The 22,720-nt window shown below is 46.6% G+C and overlaps 1 protein-coding gene and 1 long non-coding RNA gene across 10 annotated transcripts in view; one reads left to right on the top strand and one right to left on the bottom strand.

Moving 5' to 3' along the window:
* The window catches only part of LOC142467344 (uncharacterized), a 49,708-nt gene that overhangs the window by 5,720 nt on the left and 21,268 nt on the right, over positions 1-22,720 (bottom strand). The window lies entirely within an intron of this gene.
* P2RY10 (P2Y receptor family member 10) lies at positions 385-21,809 on the top strand. Of its 3 annotated transcripts, XM_075572910.1 has the most exons (3): positions 8,905-9,125; positions 16,950-17,978; positions 18,257-21,809. In XM_075572910.1, the coding sequence occupies exon 2, from the start codon at positions 16,995-16,997 to the stop codon at positions 17,964-17,966; it is 972 nt and encodes a 323-aa protein (XP_075429025.1). In that variant the 5' UTR covers positions 8,905-9,125; positions 16,950-16,994; the 3' UTR covers positions 17,967-17,978; positions 18,257-21,809. The 3 variants fall into 3 exon arrangements, with proteins under 3 accessions (XP_075429024.1, XP_075429025.1, XP_075429023.1); XM_075572909.1 differs by lacking the exon at positions 8,905-9,125 and adding an exon at positions 385-926 and having other exon boundaries at positions 16,950-21,809; XM_075572908.1 differs by having other exon boundaries at positions 8,906-9,125; positions 16,950-21,808.

The raw sequence follows: 22,720 nt of genomic DNA, 5'->3' as shown, positions 1-22,720 counted from the left end.
ACTGCGATGCATTGACCTTGGATTGTGTCTTTAAAGGTGTGATTCTGAACTGGGGCGTGTGGTTCACTATATATATATACATATATATATATATATATATATATATATATATATATATATATACATACATACATACATACATACATACACGCACACCCCAAACCCCAAACCTATATGCCCACCCTGGAATAAATAATATATATAGGGGAGGTCTAAGGTACCTCCAGTAATCAATTGGGTGACGGTGGGGTCATACTTGTGTAGCCCGGTCCTCCCTTTAGCTCTCATCACCTCCGCTGCAGGCGGGTAGCCGTTAAGGTCGCAGTCATTTTGTTTGTGCGCTCGCATGCACAGAAAAAGTTTGTGCGCTCGCATGCGCAGAAAAGGTTTGCGCATGCAAAGGTTCCAGCTGCCCCAGGGGCTGCACAACACATGACACAGTACAGCCAATAGGGCTGTTAGAATCTCCTGAGGGGAGATTGGAACTTTGGGTGTGCTTGAAGTTTGAGCTGACAGTTAGAAGAGTGGCAGTTAGAAGAGTGGCAGTTGGAGCTGGGACAAGGAAGGAGTAAGTTATATGTGCAGATGACAGTGGCATCTGCACTAGGCCAGATACCCCCTATTATGCCCCAGCTAGGCACCGACTCCCACATAGTTTGTGGCTGTGATAGGGACTTGCCCCTCAAATAGTGACCCTGCCCTGCTTAGCAATATTAGTGTTAGGGACACAGGGAGATGCCGCACGGTGGTTGCGGCCTGTGGTCCAGGACACAGATCGCCCTACATTAATAAAGACATTGTTTACAGTGGAACAATCCATGAGGGACCCACCTAACGTAGAGGTGGAGGCTTCGCAGTATCAGCATCGGATCTGTGGATCCCACCATCGTGGCATCAGCGCGCCAGGGTGTGGCATCACCCGGCAGGTACCCAACGCATCAGTGCACCAACTCAAACACTATAGTGGGGCAGCGCTGTCACACACACCTTGAGTGGGGGAGCGGAGCATTGGAGGGTACGGCCATGCGTGGCCTGGTTGGTGGTATATATATATATATATATATATATATATATATATCCTATGTTATGTATGTTCAGTAAAACTGTTATCTTTCATAAGACAAAAAACAAGCGCAAAACGCAATAGTGAAGTATATCAAGTCTTATTAAGTGTTTAAAAAAGGGTAATAAATCTGTGTACATCAAAGGAATAGAACATAAGCATTTCGTGTATCAATACACAAGTTACCACACAGCTGTCGACAGGATAGGCTATCCCTGAAGAAGTATCATCTAGATACGAAACGCGTAGGATTACTGCTTTTATTTGTCAACCTTTTATGCCAATTTTGTGTGCATTTGCACAAGAGATTTACTGCTCGTGTTTCTCCCGTTGGAGATACGCCTCTTGCGTGACGTCACACGCTTGCGCGAGGTGCAACGTCACTGCGGATCGACGGGCTGCTAGGCGTGGAGACGAAGGCACTGGTGACTCCTGCTCGTGCAGGCTTTACTCCTGTGTGGACTGAGAGACTTTGTTCGAGCACACACACAGTGGGGTTGTTCATTACAAATGATTCTCTGCTGCCTACGGAGGTGTAACAACAGTAGCCGTGAGATGATCTGCATGCCGGTGACCGATTACAGCAACGGAGCCAAATGATACCTGGAGAGTGCAGAAGTACACACCTACCTGAGGGTTTCTCCACAATCGCCTATCCTGCCGACAGCTGTGTGGTAACTTGTGTATTGATACACGAAATGCTTATGTTCTATTCCTTTGATGTACACAGATTTATTACCCTTTTTTAAACACTTAATAAGATTTGATATACTTCACTATTGCGTTTTGCGCTTGTTTTTTTGTCTTTTGTTTCTAGCTCTTGGGAGTGTTTGAGCCACTCCATATACCCAGCAGCATACGCAACTTACCAACGGATATGTATGGTCACGTAATTTTATCACTTACACATTAGGGTTGTGCTTGATTTTATTGTTTTAAACAAATTATCAAGGAGGGTTAATTTAATCACTTGAATTCACTATTAGACACTGTTCTGGTATCACAATTTGGTTATTTTTGGTTGCGCACTTTTCTTCCTTATGAAAGATAGTGAAAAAGTGTGTGTTTTATTGTATGCGGGTCCTGTAGCGGGGTTATTCTACATCATAGAATCCTGTAATAATAATAATAACATGTTCTTTTATAGCGCTGCTAGTTGTACGCAGCGCTTTACAGAGTCATTTTGCAGGCACAGGTCCCTGCCCCGTAGAGCTTACAATCTGTGTTGTACAGGTACAACTGTACAGGTGGAGGCGCTACCGACTGAACATCGACTCAGGTATACCCCAGGTTCCCTGTACCGGATACTCAGATCTCCTTTGCCCCACAGGTATTGCACCATATACACACACCGTAGCCACACATCTCTCAGGGGGTGGGGAAAGTGCGCTACATTTGGCTTGGGCGGCCATTATGGCAGCGACCTTCCAGTGGAGGTATTGTTTTATAACAAGTGGGTGGGACGACTACTGCAGTAGAGGTATAAGCCGGTGGTATCTGGCGGGGGGTATCCCAATTTAGCAGGGTACCCTAGTTTTGGTTATATTCTGTGTAACGGCATTTCTGGCCCGGCCTGACCCACCCAATCTCACATTGGCCCCTGTGGTCTAACCGGTCCCCATTACAGTGTGGTAGTGTCTGGTGGTGCACCTGTTGGCTACAGGACTCCTGAGTCTCCCGCATGATGGTGTGTGGGGAGGACCCGTCCAGACAGGCAGCTGAGGTAGTGTGCTGAGTCTCACCTAGTTCCAGTGCAGCGCCTCCACCTCATCAGGGTCCCTGCGTCCGCAAGGGGATGGTCCTGTTGAGGAACTCCTCCGTGGTGCAACCTCCTGTGTAATCATACTCTCACACACAGGGGTCTTTCTGATCAGCTCCATCTTTATTGTACAGGTGGGCATAGCTGCCCTCAACAATGGGGTGTACTCAGCCAATCATTTTCCAGCCGCTTCCCTTTGGTAGGTATGTCTCCTAAAATAGGGATTCACTGCTCTGTGCCAGGTCCCTGGACACAGACTCCTATATCAGCTACTATAACATAACCGTCCACTAGTCTCTGAACTCTGCAAACACCTTGCAAGAACTTGAACTCCTTCCTCAACTAACTGTTAGTCACTGTGCTGTGCCTTATGTAACTTCTGAGGCTGACACACCTCTGACATCACTAACCAGGGAGTCAGAGCATGTGACCAGTCCCATCCATACACAGGGCACCCCACCAGGGTGTGAGGGAAAACCTCCATGATTACTGCTGGCATGCCCACACTTACCAGGCCTTGCTGCCAGCAGGAGAGATGACTGTAGGCATTTTACATGACCGCTACATTCTCCCCCTGGTGAATCCCATCGCCCTCGCTGGGACCTAAATTTGTATACCTCTTTCCAGGAAGCACTGTAACAGAAAACATAATCAACATCACACGATTCAAATACAGTATACATGAATACAGTCATCCGCCAAGCCCGCCCCGACCAGCAGCCACGGACCCGCGTAATGCGCAGTACCACCTAAAAATAGTGATAGGGGTCCGGCTTCTTTACTTCCCTACCCCCCATATCTAGAACTGTAACTGAGTAATGCCGTGGTAATCCCTTCTCGGGTCTATATGTTACCTTGTGTTTGTGGATATTTCTACCAATGGCCCATATGCGGATCAAATGCTCTATCCGTTCCTCGGCCTTCTTCCCCACCACATCACTCCCCTTACTGACTAAGTGCATCTCAATATTTTCCCGGAGCCACCTATCCCTATTCTCCTCTATTTCATCCATTAGTGGTTCAGGAACATACGGGTACTCCAACCCGTGGGATGACTTGTAACGAGCCATTATGGCCCGTTCGGCCCTACTGATCCTAGTCAGGTCAGCCTTACCTGCCCTCCCAGGTAGCACCCATGATAGGGGTTCGTCAGGGTCCACGGGGTCTGACAAGATGCTGGGACCCATAGGTTCTATCTCCCTATGCTCTATTTGAAGCCAGCGCTCCTGCAGTTCCCTGTCCCTCTGTTCTGGGGTAAACTCTCCCACCGCCCACCAATAGTCCACTACATCCTCTCGCCGGATGAGGAACCGAGTGCGGTCCATCCAGGCCGAGTACCCTTCAAATAGTGGGGCCCACCAACGGTTCTCCCGGAATCTGTTTGACCTCCCTGATTCCCTATCATCGTCCATGGAAAATACCCCCGATGACCGCTCAGATCGCGGTACAGACCACCTAGACGATCCCGGGGCCTTTTTTACCGTCGCCGGAACTGCAGGGGGCAACCACAGGCCTACCGCAGCCACTCTCAATTCTCCCCCTCCCCTGGAGATACCTTCCGTAGCGCCACTGCGCTGTCTTTCCCCAGTCCGTCTCCCCTCCTCTTCTGAGGGGATGTCCACTGATTCGAGGCTAGGCGGGGAACCCGGGGACCGTGTGACAGGGGTAGGGGTCTTAGCTAGGGCATGGGGTTGGGCATACGGACGGGGTAGCGATTGCCACGGGGCTGCGACCCGTTCCTGGCTGTCCGTAGATATTTCAAAGGATGATACTTCACCCTCCTCAGTCCTCAGATCGCCCGTCCAGCTTCTGAGCCGTTGAGGTGATTGGGGACCTTCCCCCAATCGCCGAAGCGTCGCTGCATCTTCTCCATGGGTTCCGCCGTCACCACCGGAAGCGATGTCTTCCCCGGAACCGGAAGCGTCACCATCTTGCGTGGGACCCCCATGCGGGATCTCTTCTTCCACGACGACATCCGTTTGCTCCGCCGTCGCCGCCGGAAGTGATGCCGCCACTCCACGTGCGCTCGGGGCCTGGCGCGGCCCTTCCAGCGCTTCGCCGCCTGCTGCAACCAAGTAAGTGATAGGGCTGCTTGGCTTACCCATCCGCAGGGGTGTAGGCGTCTCTCTCCCGTCTCCTAGATCAGGTCCTGGGATGGCGGGACTCCGTCTGTCGGCTCGCCGATCTGCGGGGGACGCCCTGTTCTCAAGGCCACCACTCACCCCACGGGGTGTCGTCCTTCCGGTCTGCCTTTTTGGCTCTGCTTTTAACACCGCCAGCTCACGGAGGTCCTCGTCCGAGTAATCCCCTTTCCCTGACTTAGGGGTCTCCGAGCGGAGTGAAAGTCTCTTTTCCCCGATTGCGGGGGGTGATTCAACCGCCTCGATCGCCACTGACCCAGCCGACTTGACCGGCTCCAGTCCCTTGTCTCCGGGACTCGCGCGGTTGATCCATAGCGCGCCCGGGGACTCGGCGGAGCGCCTTGCCATGTCCACCGGGGGGTCAGCAGGCTGGATTGGAATAAATGTGGGCATAGGCCACAGGTATAAAGTCCCGCAATGAGGGCAACGTGCCGCCGTGTTGACCGTGCCTCCGGGCAGCCCACATTGTAGGCAGAGCCCGACCACCGTCTCGGTGTTGGCCACCCTCACTACTAGCAACCCGCCGGGTACTGAGTAGGGCTGGGTGGAGACCATCGTGCCCACAGTGGAGGAGCAGGCCATTCTTTGTACAGGAGCCACTTCCTGTACAGGTCTCTTCTTCTCAGGGGTTCCTCGCAACTGACTGGTGGAAGTTGCTGGATCCGCCACTCCCTGCTTCGGCTCCTCCCTTCTCTGACAGAGCTGGAACCCGCCCCCAGGGGTTGCAATTATGGGCGGGTCCCACAGGGGAATATCATGCCCCTTAATTAAGGCCGCACCTCTCTCAATCCTGGTGGGCGCGGTTAGCGTTTTCGCGCCAATTTCCCCACAAGGGTGGGGGTCTTTTCCCGCGGCTAGTTCCCGCCTTCTCCTGGCAGCCGCCCTTTGTGCAATATAACCCTCCTTTTTGCACGGCTCTTCCACGGCCAGAACTACCTTTTGTAGTGGCGCCGTCTGGATATCAGTCCCTGGGCCCAGTGGGTGCATCCCCACAGGCCATAGTTGAAATTCACTCCCCCTGGTAGAAATCAGGGGAGGGTCCCATAGACTAAGCGGTTGACTCAGCACGGGGGCTGAGTGAGTCACTGTCCATGCAGGCGCAGCCATAGCTTTCGCGCCATACCCCCCATCAGGGCGGGGCTTTGCTGATCGCGCCATTCCCGGACAGCTTTTTGCAAGTCCTGCACCAGCCACATTTTCTGTGACTGTCCCATGCGGTGTCCCTAGCAAGCGGGAACCACCATTTTGGTTGACTTTTAAGCCCAAAAAGTCCGTTTGTTTGCTCTCCTCGCGGGGTTCTCCCCCAATTATTACAATTTCCTCACACTCTTCAAGGGTGGCCCCTCGCTGTCCCAAACAGGATAAAAACGGGGCAGCCACAGCCTTCGCTCCGCTCCAGAGCAGACTGGTTAACGATAGCTCGGCGACTGTTTGCTCTTCAGTGGGGTGCACGCCACGGGTGCCCTCCCCATCAGCCTCTGGTCGCCATTTTGGGTTCTCCGCACCACGCGGATCCTCCATTCTTTGGGTTGTCTCTCTCTCGTACCAATTATCGTACATGGGGCTCCGCTCTGCGGGGCAGCCACCACACCGGTACAATAAAGATTAGCTTCAGATGCACCACCACATGTGTACCTTATCTAGGTGTGACCCAGTGTTGCACTACCTCAGGCTAGGCTCACTCTCTCAGTGTCTGCTGTAACTCCTTCCTCCCAGTCTGTGCTCCCTACGGTGAGTGTCTGGAATGGGCTAGGTACTCTGGCTCTGCCATGCAGTACTTGGGGCGTCTACCTCTCTTGGTCAGCCTAGCGCAGACCCTCTCCAGGATTCCTGACCAAGTTAACAGGCTATCCCTTCTGGCATCCTACCAACTAGCACTGCCTCAAGGTGACTCGGTCAGCTATAGCCCGGCTCCAAACCCCTCACTCCTTTCAGGCCCCTAGGTTGTCCCTGCGAACTGACAATATCCCGTCAGCCCTTGACCACCCCTAGGTCCGTCCCTACGCAGCACAGAGTGGCAGCAGACTCTATCCCTGTTTCCCAGTGTGCCTAGCTAGAGCCTGTCCTGATGACAGATCTGATCTCAGCAGCTCGCCTCCAAATGTAACGGCATTTCTGGCCCGGTCTGACCCACCCAATCTCACATTGGCCCCTGTGGTCTAACCGGTCCCCATTACAGTGTGGTAGTGTCTGGTGGTGCACCTGTTGGCTACAGGACTCCTGAGTCTCCCGCATGATGGTGTGTGGGGAGGACCCGTCCAGACAGGCAGCTGAGGTAGTGTGCTGAGTCTCACCTAGTTCCAGTGCAGCGCCTCCACCTCATCAGGGTCCCTGCGTCCGCAAGGGGATGGTCCTGTTGAGGAACTCCTCCGTGGTGCAACCTCCTGTGTAATCATACTCTCACACACAGGGGTCTTTCTGATCAGCTCCATCTTTATTGTACAGGTGGGCATAGCTGCCCTCCACAATGGGGTGTACTCAGCCAATCATTTTCCAGCCGCTTCCCTTTGGTAGGTATGTCTCCTAAAATAGGGATTCACTGCTCTGTGCCAGGTCCCTGGACACAGACTCCTATATCAGCTACTATAACATAACCGTCCACTAGTCTCTGAACTCTGCAAACACCTTGCAAGAACTTGAACTCCTTCCTCAACTAACTGTTAGTCACCGTGCTGTGCCTTATGTAACTTCTGAGGCTGACACACCTCTGACATCACTAACCAGGGAGTCAGAGCATGTGACCAGTCCAAACCATACACAGGGCACCCCACCAGGGTGTGAGGGAAAACCTCCATGATTACTGCTGGCATGCCCACACTTACCAGGCCTTGCTGCCAGCAGGAGAGATGACTGTAGGCATTTTACATGACCGCTACATCTGTATATTTGTAATAAAGCTGCAACCTGTTTTTCCAACCACGTGTATGTGCATTATTTAATGAAGGGTAGTTTTGGGGGGGTTCAGGGCGCAAATCCCCCCCGCCTCCAGGAGTCGGGGTATAAGTAAGTCATGGCCACTCATAACCACAATTTTAACTTCACACTAAAAGGAAGTCTTATGTTCTATTAATCTATGACTTTTTGTGAAATGAAAACGAAATCTTTGTTTTGTAGAGCAAGAAACAGCCGCAGGTGCATCCTGTTATATACCTCCTCATGGGAGGGAGGGAGAGCAGTGAGCACACTGGCAGGACGTGGCTCAGAATATTACACAATATAATCTGCACATGGCTCGCACACATACATCACTTTCCCATCAATAAATGTCTTTTTTTATTCACCCAATTTTTTTTTTATTGTTCTGCATTTACATCACAGATAAAATGTATGTGTTAACCCAATTCTGTTTCCCTTGCAGATTAAAAAAAATAAACCGGTGCTTCTGTGTAACTAGCACTGAGAAATCCCAAGTTTGCGCACCCCGGTATCTAGGTGTTAAATACGTTGCAGCGAAAGAGTTACAATAAGTATTCTCGGAATCAACAAGTAAAGTGCCACAACACCTTTTTTGTGCTATTTGGCTATTAATGGATTCAGTCTTGAGGACTGGAGTTGAGCACCACTGTCTTAGCAAACTGCAGCTGGGGATTCTGGGAAATGGCATAAAAAATGAGCACGCAGTGTCACCTTTTACTTCTGTGTCCATTTTAACACGGATCCCTATAAGCTTATCCCTGCCGTCTTACACCGCTTCGCTTCGCAGCACAGCCTGCAGAGACAGTAATGCCTACACCACATTCTGTGGTACAACTGCTGCCACTCATTGCTAGTGATGGTTTTAATTGCAGTGCAGTAGCAACGACAAAATGCAGGAAATACACATTTTACCTCATTTAATAAGACATTTATTTTATATCGATATTCCATGTCTTACTAAAAAATGTCCCCCCCATCTCTGTGCTGGATTCGCCTGTATTGTATAACTGCAGGTATTGCAGGTATTCCAGCAGTGCAAAGGTTACACTGTTACAGTGTAAGATACTGTCATTCACCATAGCAACACGCACGTTTTCTGTGGTTCGTGCTTCTAGCTGAGAACTTCCCGTTACATCTGCATACAGTTACTGACACGAAGAATAAACTTTGTGCTGAAGCTCTCTGTTCATATTTAAGTGTGTTGTGCGGTGTCCATACGTACCAGCGCCTCGCTGCAATAAAACAGGTAAGCACTGCTTATATTTGGCTTTGAAAACATAAATAACATAATATGCTATTATGGGTTTATATCAGGTGGTTCTGTAATCCATGGCTCCGACAAGCACAATGGGTCAGAATTACTATGTGGCAGTAATTGATTGACAAATAGATTATGTGAAGCGAATATGGTAAATAAACCTTTAGATTTGCACTAGAAAAAAATGTACATCGTTTTCACGCTATTTCACAGGAACGAAACGGATGTCTCTTCTTAACAGACACTAAATGTATACATTTAGGAAACCAGATTCATGTGATATTTATTCAACACTAATAGGGTGTCTTCCACCAGATAAACATTATAAAGCCACAGCGACAGTTCAAACTGCCCACACATACACCTAGTAACAGTGACACGTGGGTGTGGGTATGGGTGTGGGTATGGGTGTTCATGTTGGTATGGGTGTGGGTGTTAGTATGGTTACGGGTGTGGGTATGGGTGTTGGTAGGAGTATTTGTATGGTATGGGTGTTGGTATGGGTATGGGTATTTTTTTATTTTGCTTGAATTTGGCTGTTGAATGTAAGAAGCTTTCTACGCCAAAGCTGAAGCCAGCTCAGACCTCCTGAAGGTAATAGACACAGAGAAAAACATTGCTGTTGTTTGCAGATGCAAAGTTTGATCGTGTTTGTATTGCTGCTGCATGGTTTGTAAGCACATGTACTTCCATCAGTACTGATGGTTGCATTGACGCTAATACCATATTATAATGAGACACTAATGACATGGCGTTTTCACCCATATCTCAGAAAATCTGGCAATGCACCAAACACCTTGCAGCTTGAAATGCAAAATGTGGATTTTAAAAGCTAATACGGCCAATGAGTATATGGGACTGTAGGAGACGCCCGCTGAGGTAGTGACAGGAGGCCTGTGTTTGGAGAAATAAATATTGGCTTTTATTTAGCCAAAGTTTATCAACGAAATGAACAGGGCATCTCCTCAGCCAAAAGTTCAGCAATATGATGTGTAACTGCTAATACTATGCATCTCTGATCAGGTCCACTGCAATGGTATTTGGTACCCTAGGTGAACCTTCAGCTTGTGTCCCCACACCCTCCCACAAACACACACAAAATTCACTTTCAGATATTTTTCTTTCCTACCCAACTGAAAAATGTTAATGTTTCAGGGTAGCCCTGTATTTTCATCTTATCTTGGCTTATATAGCCAAGTATGTGTGTGTAAAGTGATTGCACCGGTTATTATTGCTGCACTATAGGTGTTGGTGTATAACTGTGTGTTCTGAATGCCGTGGGTGTGCTAGACTGGTAATACACTTACTCAGCCTGCACACCCAGGGATCCGAGTGTAAAGGGTCACACGAGGAGGTTGTGGACAATGGAGGGTGGAGATGGGTAGTCCTCTGGTCCGGGAGCCATTGGTCTGATTAATGGGACCATTGTCTGCCCAGCCCGAGAGACGCCTATCTCATCAAGAGGTAGTGAGCCGGTCTTGGGAACAGGAGGTAGGCGCTGTTCCCATTGGCTGGTTCATTATTCCCGCCCTCCGTTCCTCGGCCTCTAAGTCACGTCGCCTGTCCCGATTGGCCAACACAGTTGAGCCCTCATCTTGTGATAGGTCCACCACCAAGCTTCCTCTGATCCTTTGAGCACCAGTGTGCCCTGCACCAACTACTGGAGGTGGACTGGGTCAAGTACTTGGGACCCCAGAGGAGCAGGAAAGCCGCAATGGCACACCGAGAGATGGACTGGGAGGATGCTGGTGATTACGCCGCGGTGAAGGAGTGTTTGCTTGCCTGATGCGAGATTACCCCGGAGATTTACAGGCTTCAGTTCCGGGCCCTGGAGAGCGAACCCAGGATGCCCACATGAACTTTGCAGCCCCTCCACCACCCTGCTAGCATGTCCTTACTGCCCCCACCCTGCCAGTGTGTCCTAAACTGCCCCCACCCAGCGTGTCCTTTACAGCCCCCACCAACCCAGTGTGTCATTAAAGACCCCACCAAGCCAGCATGTCCTTACTGCCCCCACCCAGCCAGCATGTCCTTACTGCCCCCCTCACACCCTGCCAGCGTGTCCTTACTGCCCCCCCCCCACACCCTGCCAGCGTGTCCTTACTGCCCCCCCCACACCCTGCCAGCGTGCCTTACTGCCCCACACCCTGCCAGTGTGTCTTACTGCCCCACACCCTGCCAGCGTGTCTTACTGCCCCCACCCTGCCAGGGTGTCCTTACTGCTCTCCACCCTAAAAGCGTGTCCTTTCTGCCCCCACCATGCCAGCGTGTCCTTACTATCCTCACCCAGCCAGCATGTCATTTCCCCCCTCCCAACCCTGCCAGCGTGTCCTTACTGCCCCCACCCTGCCAGCGTGTCCTTACTGCTCCCACCCTGCCAGTGTGTCCTTACTACCCCCCACCCTGCCAGCGTGTCCTTACCGCCCCCACCCTGCCAGCGTGTCCTTACTGCCCCCACCCTGCCAGCGTGTCATAACCGCCCCCACCCTGCCAGCATGTCCTTACCGCCCCCACCCTGCCAGCGTGTCATGTTTGTATTATGGGTGATTTTAATCATCCAGACATAAACTGGGGCAATGAGATTAGCATTACAACATAAGTAACAGGTTTTTAGGGCTGCTTAAAGATAATTACATGACCCAAATTATTGAGGGGCAATACTGGATTTGGTAATAACAAACAATGTAGAGGTAATAACAAATATTCCAGTTCGGGAACATTTGGGTAACAGTGATCATAACAAGGTCTCATTTTAAATAAATGATCAAAAAACAGATTACTTGGGTTCAACAAAGACCTTAAACTTTCGAAAGACAGATTTGAATAAACTGAGGACTAATCTACAAGTAATACTGTACATTGGGATGACGATTTTGCAGGGAAAATGTAGAAGATAAATGGGTAGTCTTTAAAACATTGTTTGAAAAGCACACTTATCAGTGTATACCCTTAGGTAATAAGTGTAAACGAAACAAGTCAAAACCAATGTGGCTAAATAAACAGGTAGGGGAGAAAATGGAAAAGAAGAGGCAGGCGTTTAAATTCTTGAAGTCAGAAGGGACGGAGGCATCGTATCAGAATTATAAGGAATATAACAAAAATTGCAAAAGGGCAATCAAATTGTTTACCAGGTAAGAATCAATTTCAATAGTAGTGCCGCAGAAGGAAGCCACAACCTCTATATTAACAAACAATTGGTTAACCAAGGAAAAAGTTCATAGGCGGCTTGATAAAATTAAAGCAAATTAGGCACCTAGCCTCAATGGCATACATCCAAGAGTTCTTAAGGAGTTAATGTCAGTAATATCCAAACCATTACATTTACTATTCAAGGACTCCATTTCCACAGGCTCAGTACCACAAAGGACTCGGGTTCATCCCTGAAAGTTGGAGGAAAGGAGATTTCACCAGCAACAAAGGAAAGGGTTATTTACAGTAATGGCAGCTAAATGTGGGATTCATTACTCATGGAGACTGTGATGGCAGATACAATAGATATCTTCAAAAAAAGGTTGGACATCTTTTTAGAAAGGAAAGGTATATCATATAAGTAAAAATGGGAAGGATGTTGATCCAGGGAGTAATCTGATTGCCAATTCTTTGCGTCAGGAAGGAATGTATTTTTCCCTTAGTAGATATCATTAGATGATATATCACTGGGGTATTTTGTTTGCCTTCCTCTGGATCAATATACTGTAAGTACGGATATAGGATAAAGTATCTGTCGATTAACATTTAGCATAGGTTATTCTGGATCCAGGGTCATGTCTGGGGTATGAACGAACCCAGCTAGCTTCAACTCAGCCCTCTTTCCAAAGCACAACAAGTCCTGTATATTTTCTTCACTTTATTTAGGAAGGCAGCAATAAAAACAGGCACTTGTGGATAAGATGTTTGTGTTGGAAAGGTGTATCTCTGTGGGTGCTTTGTAGTAAGGGCAGGTGAAAAGAATTGGCTTTGCCATAGGGGTGTAACATGAATGTACTCACTCTGCCAATGTCAGGAAGTAAAAGACAGTGGGTACTGCTTGTGACACAGGGATAGGGGTCAGGCCATACTAACTGTCAGCAGCGACATGGGGTAATGGGAAAGACCATTAACTTGGGGGACTGGAGATGTTGCCAGGGCAACCAGGGGTGTGACAGACTGGAAGGAAAAAAGGCAACATAATGTATCCATTCAATCTGCACTGGGAGTGAAACTGCCAGGAAAGTAACATCCAAATACAGCTAACAGGCAGAACTGCCAAGGAAAGGGGGGGGGGGGGGGGGTGAAACAGAGAAGGCAGACATGGGTATTTCTGTTCCATGACATAGGTTGAACTTGATGGATGCTTGTCTTTTGTCAACCTCATCTACTATGTAGCTTTATAACTATATGAATGGGACTATATAATTATGTAATTATGCCCCCCTGTTGGCGTCGGAAGCTGGGGGCAACACGATTCTGTCCCGTGATGCCCACCTGCCCCTTGGTTGGCGCTTGAAGCTGGGGACATCACGATTCTGCCCCGTTGGACCCACCTGCCCCCCAGTTGGGACCTGAAGCTGGAGGCGTCAGGATTCTGCACCGTTGGACCCACCTATCCCCCCACCCCCCAGTGGGTGCCTTGAGCTCGGGGCATCACGATACTGCCCGTGAGACTCACCGGCCTCCCAGTGTATGCCAGAAGCTGGAGGCATCATGATTCTACCCTGTGAAACTCACCTTCCCCCCAGTTCTTTTAAGGTTAAACAAATGATAATTTGGGGCTGGATTGCTGCTTTGAATCTTTCTAAATGTAATGGCTGGTCACTACAAACTGGACTGGACCACGAGGCCGGGGTAGGGATATCGAAACATCGACCTGGAGCCGTGTAGCTCGCCGGTACACATATCCGCAATGGCTGAATCGCAGAGCGCGACGTATGCGTTCCAGATGGAGGACCAGAGAATGAATGGAGCCAGGAAGCGAGGATGCGCATGCGCAACAGCTGAAACACAGAGCGCGACGCGTGCGTTCCAAAGGGAAGACCAGGAAGAAGGACTTCAGGAGTGCACATGCGCAGTCACTGACGCAAAGCGCGACATATGCGCTTCACGGAAGGAAGCCTCAACATGAACTATGGCAGGGGATAAGTATCAGGAGAGATACAGCCAATGGGATATGACGGATTAATGAGATGCAGATAAGGGACCCGGATGAGACTTTATGTATGCACATTTTAAGGAGGTTACTAGTGTGCTCACTTTGATTGGAGACAAAGGTGTTTCTAGCACATATGTATACCATCAATAATGATTGAACAGAGAGCATTATGGGGTTTTGGGTGCTATATAATGGACTTCACAGGATTGTGTTATTATGCCACTATGTCACTTGATAAAGACCAATAAGGTTGAAACGTTGTTTGGCTCAATAAATAAGTTAATTATTTGAAATCCGTTTGTGCCCTGTGTTCCTTCAACTACTACTTGTATTGGATTGATGACAGGCTATCGTTCAAACATAGGAGCACCGGTAATTGTATCATCTTTTATTATACTCTTTTAAGGTGTGCAGCATTTATTTCATATACTTGGTCTCCATTCTTGTAAGGCCATTTTTGTGTCCAAGAGTTCTCGGTTGCCCAAGTAATAATTTCGTTTGGCTGGAGATCATTTTATGAGAAGAATGCACAAGGGTGCAACTTAGCTTTTGAGTTTATCCGCTGGGATAGCACCACTCCTGCCCCGACACCCGATGCATCTACCTCTAGAGTGAAGGGTAAAACAGGATCCGGATGCCCCAGAACTAGAGCCGAAGTGAAGGCTGTTTTTAGTCTGTCAAATGCCTCCGCCGCCTCAGCAGACCATTGAGAAGGATACGCCCTTTTCTTGGTTAATGCGGTGATAGGCGCCAAGACAGACGGAAATTTCTGGATAAACCGGTGGTAATAATTCGAAAATCCCAGAAACCGCTGAACAGCTTTCAGGCTAATGGGACGTGGCCACTCCAGAACGGCTTTGACTTTGGCTGGATCCATGGCTAATCCAGTGGCCGAATTGATATATCCCAGAAATGAGGTACTGGACTGGTGGAATTGGCATTTCTCCAGCTTTGCAAATAGACGATTCTTCCGCAATCGTTTTAGGACCTGAACATCACATGGCCTGAATGTTCCAGTGCTGACTTTGTCAAAATCAGGATGTCGTCCAGGTATACGATGACATACTTGTCGAGAAGATCCCTAAATACCTCATTCACAAAGTTCTGGAATACAGCCGGAGCATTACAGAGTCCAAGCAATGGATACATTACAATATTTTATGAATACCTGAAACATACAGGTCCATATTTACTAAGCAGTCTATTCCATAAGACACCTTCCAGCCCTAGAAGACACCTTACAACCCATTAAGTTCAGCTATATTTACTAATAAGCTCTAAGCATTATGGTACCTTACATACTATCCATGTATATGGTAAGTGTGAGTCAGTAAATATGACCTATGGGGGAAAATTTACTATAGTCCGTTGCAGAATAGAGCACTTTAGTTGTCATTAACTGCTATTCATGTCGCTAAATCGGGTGGATTTTATTATATGACCGCCAATAAATGTAGCTCAAGGCATCTGCACTAACCATTTAGCACAGGTAAATGCCACCTTCACTTTAGAACATACATATAGATCTAGAATATATATTTAAAGACAATTGTATTTTTGGGACCACAAGCATTTTAAAAGTAACCTACAGTATTTCCTCGATTGTAAGACGCCATCGATTGTAAGACGCACCATCGATTTGGCCCTTACAATCCAGGAAAATTACGTTTTCACTCTCCATGTTTCAGGAGAGGTCCCATGTTAGCGCACGATGAAGTTTGCGGTGGCGGCAGGAGAGGTCCCACGTCTGCAGAGGATTGAAGATGGACAGCGGACGGGAGTGCGATGGCGGCAGCAGGACAGGTCCCAAGTCTGCAGGTGAATGAAGATAAGAAGACAGTAGGTGTGGGGCAGCAGGAGATCATAATAGCAGGAGAGCTGAGCAGGAGCAGAGCGGCATAGGGGAACGGCTTGAGAGGTGCATACTGTAACCGGAAGTCAGACACCGGTCAACTTCCGGTGTTACAGTGTGTACCTCCCAAGTTGTTCCGCTCCTGCTTAACTCTCCTGCTATTATGATCTCCTGCCACCGCCACCCTACTGTCTTCTTATCTTCATTCGCCTGCAGACTTGGGACCTGTCCTGCCAGCGCCGCCGCACTCCATCTGCAGACGTGGGACCTCTGCTGCCGCCCGCTTCATCCTCCGCTGACATGGGACCTCTCCTGAAACATGTTAAGTGAAAAGAGGGGGTTAGTACTGTAGACCCTTTTTTCTTTTTTTTAATACATCGATTCTAAGACGCACCCCGATTTTAGAGATGTGAAAATCCGAAAAAAGGTGCGTCTTAGAATCGAGGAAATAGGGTATTATAAATATTTTAAACATCTGTCTTAAAAACTAGCTTTATTTTATGCTACCAAGATTACATAATGCTCACTGCGCCTATTACAGTACTGCCAAAATGCAATATGCAAAGACTGATCAGAGCGAGTGAACAGCTGTGGCTTTTTTGCGAGTATACCATGAAACAAAGTTACAAGTACAGTATAGCTATGGGCATGTATTTTATGTTAACCGCAGGTGAAACGTTGATATTGTACAAACACATTTAACCTCATTTTTTTTTACAAATCCAGGAAACCTTTCAACTTTTTGTTCAGCTCGAGTGCACAATTATTTCACAAATATGTACTCTGATTAATAATTAGATTGTAATTTTATCTTTTCTTCCTTTTCATATAGAAACAAAGATTTGCTCAACCAGGTCTACCAGGAAAATAAGAAAACATGCAAGTTGACAACTCCTCAAGCTGTAGTAATGGCTCTAACTTCCAATACTCATTGTACTCAACGACCTACATCCTCATATTCATACCTGGCCTTCTTGCCAACAGTTCAGCGTTGTGGGTTTTATGCATTTTCATCAACAAGAAGAACAAGGGCATTATTTTCATGATAAATTTGGCCCTAGCAGATCTTGCCCATGTGCTGTCATTACCGCTACGGATTTATTACTACCTAAACTGTACTTGGCCTTTTAAGACCTTTCTGTGCCTCCTGTGCTTCTACCTGAAGTACCTTAATATGTACGCAAGCATCATGTTCCTGACCCTCATCAGCGTTCAACGTTGTGTTTTTATCATGAACCCTTTCAAAGCCAAGGGCTGGAAACGCAGGTACGATGTTGCAATCAGTATTGTGGTGTGGATAGTGGTCGGGGCGGCCTGCTTACCCTTCCCATTGCTCAGAAGCTCTGGATTAAACAATAAAAACGCCACTTGCTTTGCAGACCTTGGAAGGACAAAAATGAAGGTGGCCAATATGGTGAGCATGGTGACCGTTGCAGAGCTCTCGGGATTTGTTATCCCGGTCATAATAATTGTGTACTGCACGTGGAAAACTAGAAAACAGCTGAAAACTGAAGCTTTGAATTGCCAAAACATGAATGAAAAGTGCAAAGCTCTGTGGATGGTTATAATGTGTGCCACGGTGTTCTTCATCTGCTTTGCACCATACCACATCAACTTCTTCTTTTATATGATGGTCACTTCGGATATCATCAAGAACGACACCGTTCATCGGATTGCTACAACGTTCCACCCTTACTCCCTCTGCCTTGCGAGTATTAATTGTTGCTTGGATCCCATCCTGTACTACTTTATGGCATCAGAGTTCAAAAGGGAAATTGCCAGACATGGATCAACGGCAATGCGCATGCGCCTCATGAGTCGGGAGAGTGCCTCGTCCATGAGAGAATGACACGTAGAAAAGGTGGGATATGTCTTTATAAACTGTACAAAGTCCCATGACTAGGAAATGGTTTTCCTGAAACCTGCCAGATGCATTTTTGTCTCATGGAAAGAAAGCAACGTTTTTGGGGTACGCTTGTTTGTAGTTGTTTATGCTACTGAGGGCAGGTTTGACTTTTAACGTCATAAAAGTTGCAGTTCCTCCCAAATTCCCCTTGAAAGCAAGCTTCCTTCAAAGCATTTACTCATATTTCTTTATTCTAGTCGTTTTAGGTTTTATTGTATTTTTTTTCATTAAAGAGCCCCAAAGCCTGAGTGACAACATGGCAACCACTGCTGTTTATTCTAACTTGCTCAACCTCACCGGGAAGATTACTCAGGTGTTGTTCATGCAGATTTCAAATGATCCTGAGCGTCTCTGATAAGACTCTATATCCACCAGAGCAGCAGATCATACAGTACGGTGAAGGGATCCTTACAATGAATATGATGTTCAAGAACTATGCAGCTCTTGGCTTTAACAGTATGTAATATAGTATTGTTTTTACACAGTTTTAGAGTCAAAATGATTTTAACATGACTGACAGTAATAATTAAATGACTCCCTTTGTTCTTACAACACGGGAACAGGTCAGTGCTCAGTAGCATGTTTGTATGTTGGAGAAAGTATCTGGCAGATGAACTCACAGTATGAATTAAATAATCCATACAATAAATCTATGCAAATAACAGCAAATAAACACAGGTAAATAAATGGATCCCTAGTATTTATGGGGGAAAGGGGGTTCACAAACCCATGGTTAGGGGTAATGCACTGCGTTACTATCCCGTGTTACCTGCCAGACATGGAATTACTGTGCCTTATTCCGTACGGGAGGTTAGTGACGCTCCTTCTTATGGGCTAAATACTTACTTACTTTACTTTTTGCCTCTTCACCCACTGATGGGTATAGGTGACTTCCACGGAAAACTTCACTTTAAAAAGATCCATGGAAGTTGTTTAGCTGGATATACCCGAGGGAACGCTAGGCCCAAGGGTCGTGGGCCAATACAATAAGGACCAAAGTGGTAATTCGGGCCTTCTTAACTGAAACCTCAGTTGGTGTCAATGGGAATTTTGCCAGAAAAACAGCCACTCCGGTCTTTACTGAATTAGCCTCTAAGCATCACAAAAACCAGCAGCAAAGTCATCAAAGCTCTACTTATAAAATGTAATACTCGTATGTGCCATTAGTTTGATGGCAAGAATATTATTTGAAAGTGAATAATTATATTAATATAATAATATATTATATAAACTTGGGAGGAAAAAGACATCTGCTGTGTAGTGTTTGCTACAATATGAGATTTAAAAGGCACATTCTCTGAGTATTGTAAGACTTAATAACAGTAGATTTATTCAGTACTTCTTAGTATGGAGAAATGCTGACACATTAAACCTAATCGTCGCAACTCTTAAAATACCTTTATAACTCAGTGCTAATCACTACAATTTGAAATCACTGCATCATTGAAAATTATTTAAAAATAAACCCCACCACATACCAATAAAATTATTGTCCACTTTAATGTATTTGTTGCTTTCCTTTTGCAGAGACTTTAGTAAACAAATCTTAAATTGTAAGGAACTATTACAAACTGGTAGAAAGCTTACACTTATTTTAAGCAGAAAATAATTGACATACTGTAGTTGTAATTTGTCATTCAGAGTTGCTGAAGTTGTAGCATATTTGTCTGCATTGCACTTCTGCTTAACTACCACTTCCTCTGTCACTATTAGCTAACGCCACAGAGTATATTATTTTCACATCTGAAGAATAAGATTTATTTATTTATAAAATGTTTTACCAGGAAGTAATACATTGAGTTTACCTCTCGTTTTCAAGTATGTCCTGGACATAGTTAATATGACAAATAATACATGGTTACAAATACAGTTACATAAATGAACAGGGTATACATTATATACAATACATTGCATGCACAGTTAGAGAAGATGTATATTATAGGCTTATGTAACAGTTACAGACCAGATACCCTGGCTCTTGTCTTAACTGGTATATGACAAGCTACCGGAGAAAGCACAGACATGGAGAACTAAAATGGACAGAGCTATGGAAATCCCATCACATGAGCAAAGTTTAGAAGACCTAGGCTTGCAAGTGGAAGGCAATATACTAGCTTTCTATAAATACGCCAAAAGGATACACCAAGCAATATTCAACTTAAAAGATAATACAGCACATGTTTCAGTGATTGTGGTATATTTTAATAAGCACTTAAAATATATCACAAACTTAAACACATGTACACTGGCTACTTGATCTGTAAACTACTCATAGGTGATCAAATAGCCACGGGACTACACCAGTGGCCTTTCAACATCTCCTTGGGGATCCCTAACCAGACCTTCAGTTAAGCAATACTCTGCGTGTCGTTTCAATGCATTGTCCAGTTTGTGAATCCATTGGCCAGTACTAAATCTGGTGTGGCCAGCGTTTCCCGAGGAAAACCACTCAGCTAATCATTCATTAAATGCGTTTTTTCACTCAAGGAAAAAGATAATTTGCTTTCAGAAATAACACATAATGCAATGGAAGAGCAGAATGTGTTGGACAGGACACAACACTCGATGATCAGCCCAAGAGATACATTGTTACAACACTTCACTCACTTTGTGTAATTGGAGCTGCAGGTGGTAACCTGTATTCATTTCAAGCTTCTCTTGGTTTAGAACAGAAAAAGACCGCTTATAAGCTGCAGGTGGCCAAGCCGTACATGTGTGCAATGGCAACAGGTAATAAACAAACGGAGCTGATGCCGGATACATGTGAAGTTACTGTGGTGCAGCTAAATACTCATGGGGGTTTGTAGGGAGCAGGAGGGGACCATAATGGAGGCAGCATGGGCAATAATGAAAAAAGCCACTAAGTCCTCACGTCCCCGGATCGCCCGGTGTGGAGTAACTATTACTCATGATTGAACACCGTCCTGCATCCCTTCCCTGCTGATTTCACAGACGCTGCCGGGTTCTGTGCGTCTTCCGAATGGCTTCCGACAGTGCAGATTCGATCCTCTCAAGCAGACAATACAAAAATAGATCAAAATAATAAACCGCTCCAAAAAATGAAAAAACAGGGAACTCACCAGCAGGAGAAAATTAAAAACGATTAGGACCACATAAAAAAAACACACGAGCAAACAGTGAGTGGACTCTCCTCTTGGTTTAGACCAGTGATCTCAAACTTTTCAGTACGAGGGACACACCGTATAATCTACACATTTTCACGGGCCAAAGGAAAAAAATCTTTTTATCATTTTTATATATTTATATATTTTATAAATGAATGAATAAGTTTTATTTGGATCTTTTGGGGTAATCCGCATGATATGATTCAGAACAAAAGAGAAATGTGACAATTACAAAGAAAGGATGCCGCGCTTACACCGGGAAATGATATATAATGAGCAAAAATATATATATTTCAAGCTGCTGCGGGCCGGATAAAATCTTGTGGGGGCCTGATGTGGCCCCCAGGCCGTAGTTTGGAGACCCCTGGTTTAGACACTTACAATAAGGATACACCCTTTGTACAACACTTTGTACTTATCTGCATCAAAACATCCATGCTTATCTTTGCTATAGGCCTCTATGGTATTCCAATAGACATGAGCCTTTTTTGAACTGTTATTAAAATGGGCAGCTACTGTATGCATTGCAAAGCGATCCTGTATATTAGATACACTTCTAAATGTTTGTTATGCGAGTTACGGGAGTTACGGGGAAAGCTATTTGTGTTCATAGAATGTTTACAAAAGCTGTAAATATATCTGTCAAAATAAAACTTTCTTTCGTGAATAAGCTGTTTTTGGAAGTTGAAATATAAAGCAATGGAGGGACAATTGGTGAATGTACAGGTAACCCTTCGAATACAACACAGTGCGAGCACTTCCTGTCCTGAGAAAGAGGGTTAGTGAACATCGCATAGTTACAACGTGAAGCATCGGAACCACAAACAATGAGCACATGCAAATACTGCGGGTACACGTTATTCGCTATGTTATTGTGGTATATGGGTCCTTGCTAGGGATGCCAGGTGTCCAGTATAGAACAGGACTGGCCTGGATTTGGACACTGTCCAGTAAAAACATTAGAGTTTATACCGGACATGTACAGAGGCGGCCGCCTTTAGTCTACAGCGGCCGCCTCCGCGGTTATTTTTTAAATGCGTTCAGATGCGGGCTTTTTTTTTTCTTTCCAGCGCCGCAGGCGCTTCCTTTGTTCAGCGCCATTAGGCGCTGATTGGAGAACCGGCTGCGCGCAGCCGTGAGATGCGGCTGGCGCGCAGCCAATTTCGGCGGGGAAAACTAAAAGCCGCAAAAAAATGCAGTTAAGCTGTAGAATAAGCGTGGCCGCAGCAGTATGTGTATACCAGTGTTACCTCTCTGGACATAGTGACCTGACCGGCTTGGGGGGCCACGGGATTTCCCAGAGCAGGGCTGCTGCTAGGGGCTGGGCAGCTTCCTCCATCCTGATTGGTTGCATCACCTAGCAGGAGGAGGTGTCAGGATCCTGGGGGAGGGGCCAAGGAGAGGAGGAAACAGCATGGAGCAGAAAGAGGCGAGAGGGGTGTGTGTATGCGTGTGTCTCGAGCGGTTCTCACCTTTCACCATAGTGTCCAGTATTTTTGGAGAAGCCACCTGGCAACCCTAGTCCTTGCAGGTGAGTACCTCCTATGCAATTTGTTATATGGAAAGATCAGT

This window comes from Ascaphus truei, chromosome 16 (genome assembly GCF_040206685.1).
Source record: "Ascaphus truei isolate aAscTru1 chromosome 16, aAscTru1.hap1, whole genome shotgun sequence".
Taxonomy (NCBI): domain Eukaryota; kingdom Metazoa; phylum Chordata; class Amphibia; order Anura; family Ascaphidae; genus Ascaphus; species Ascaphus truei.
The sequence above is the reverse complement of the archived record's forward strand: the minus strand, read 5'-3'. Positions and strand labels throughout refer to the sequence as shown.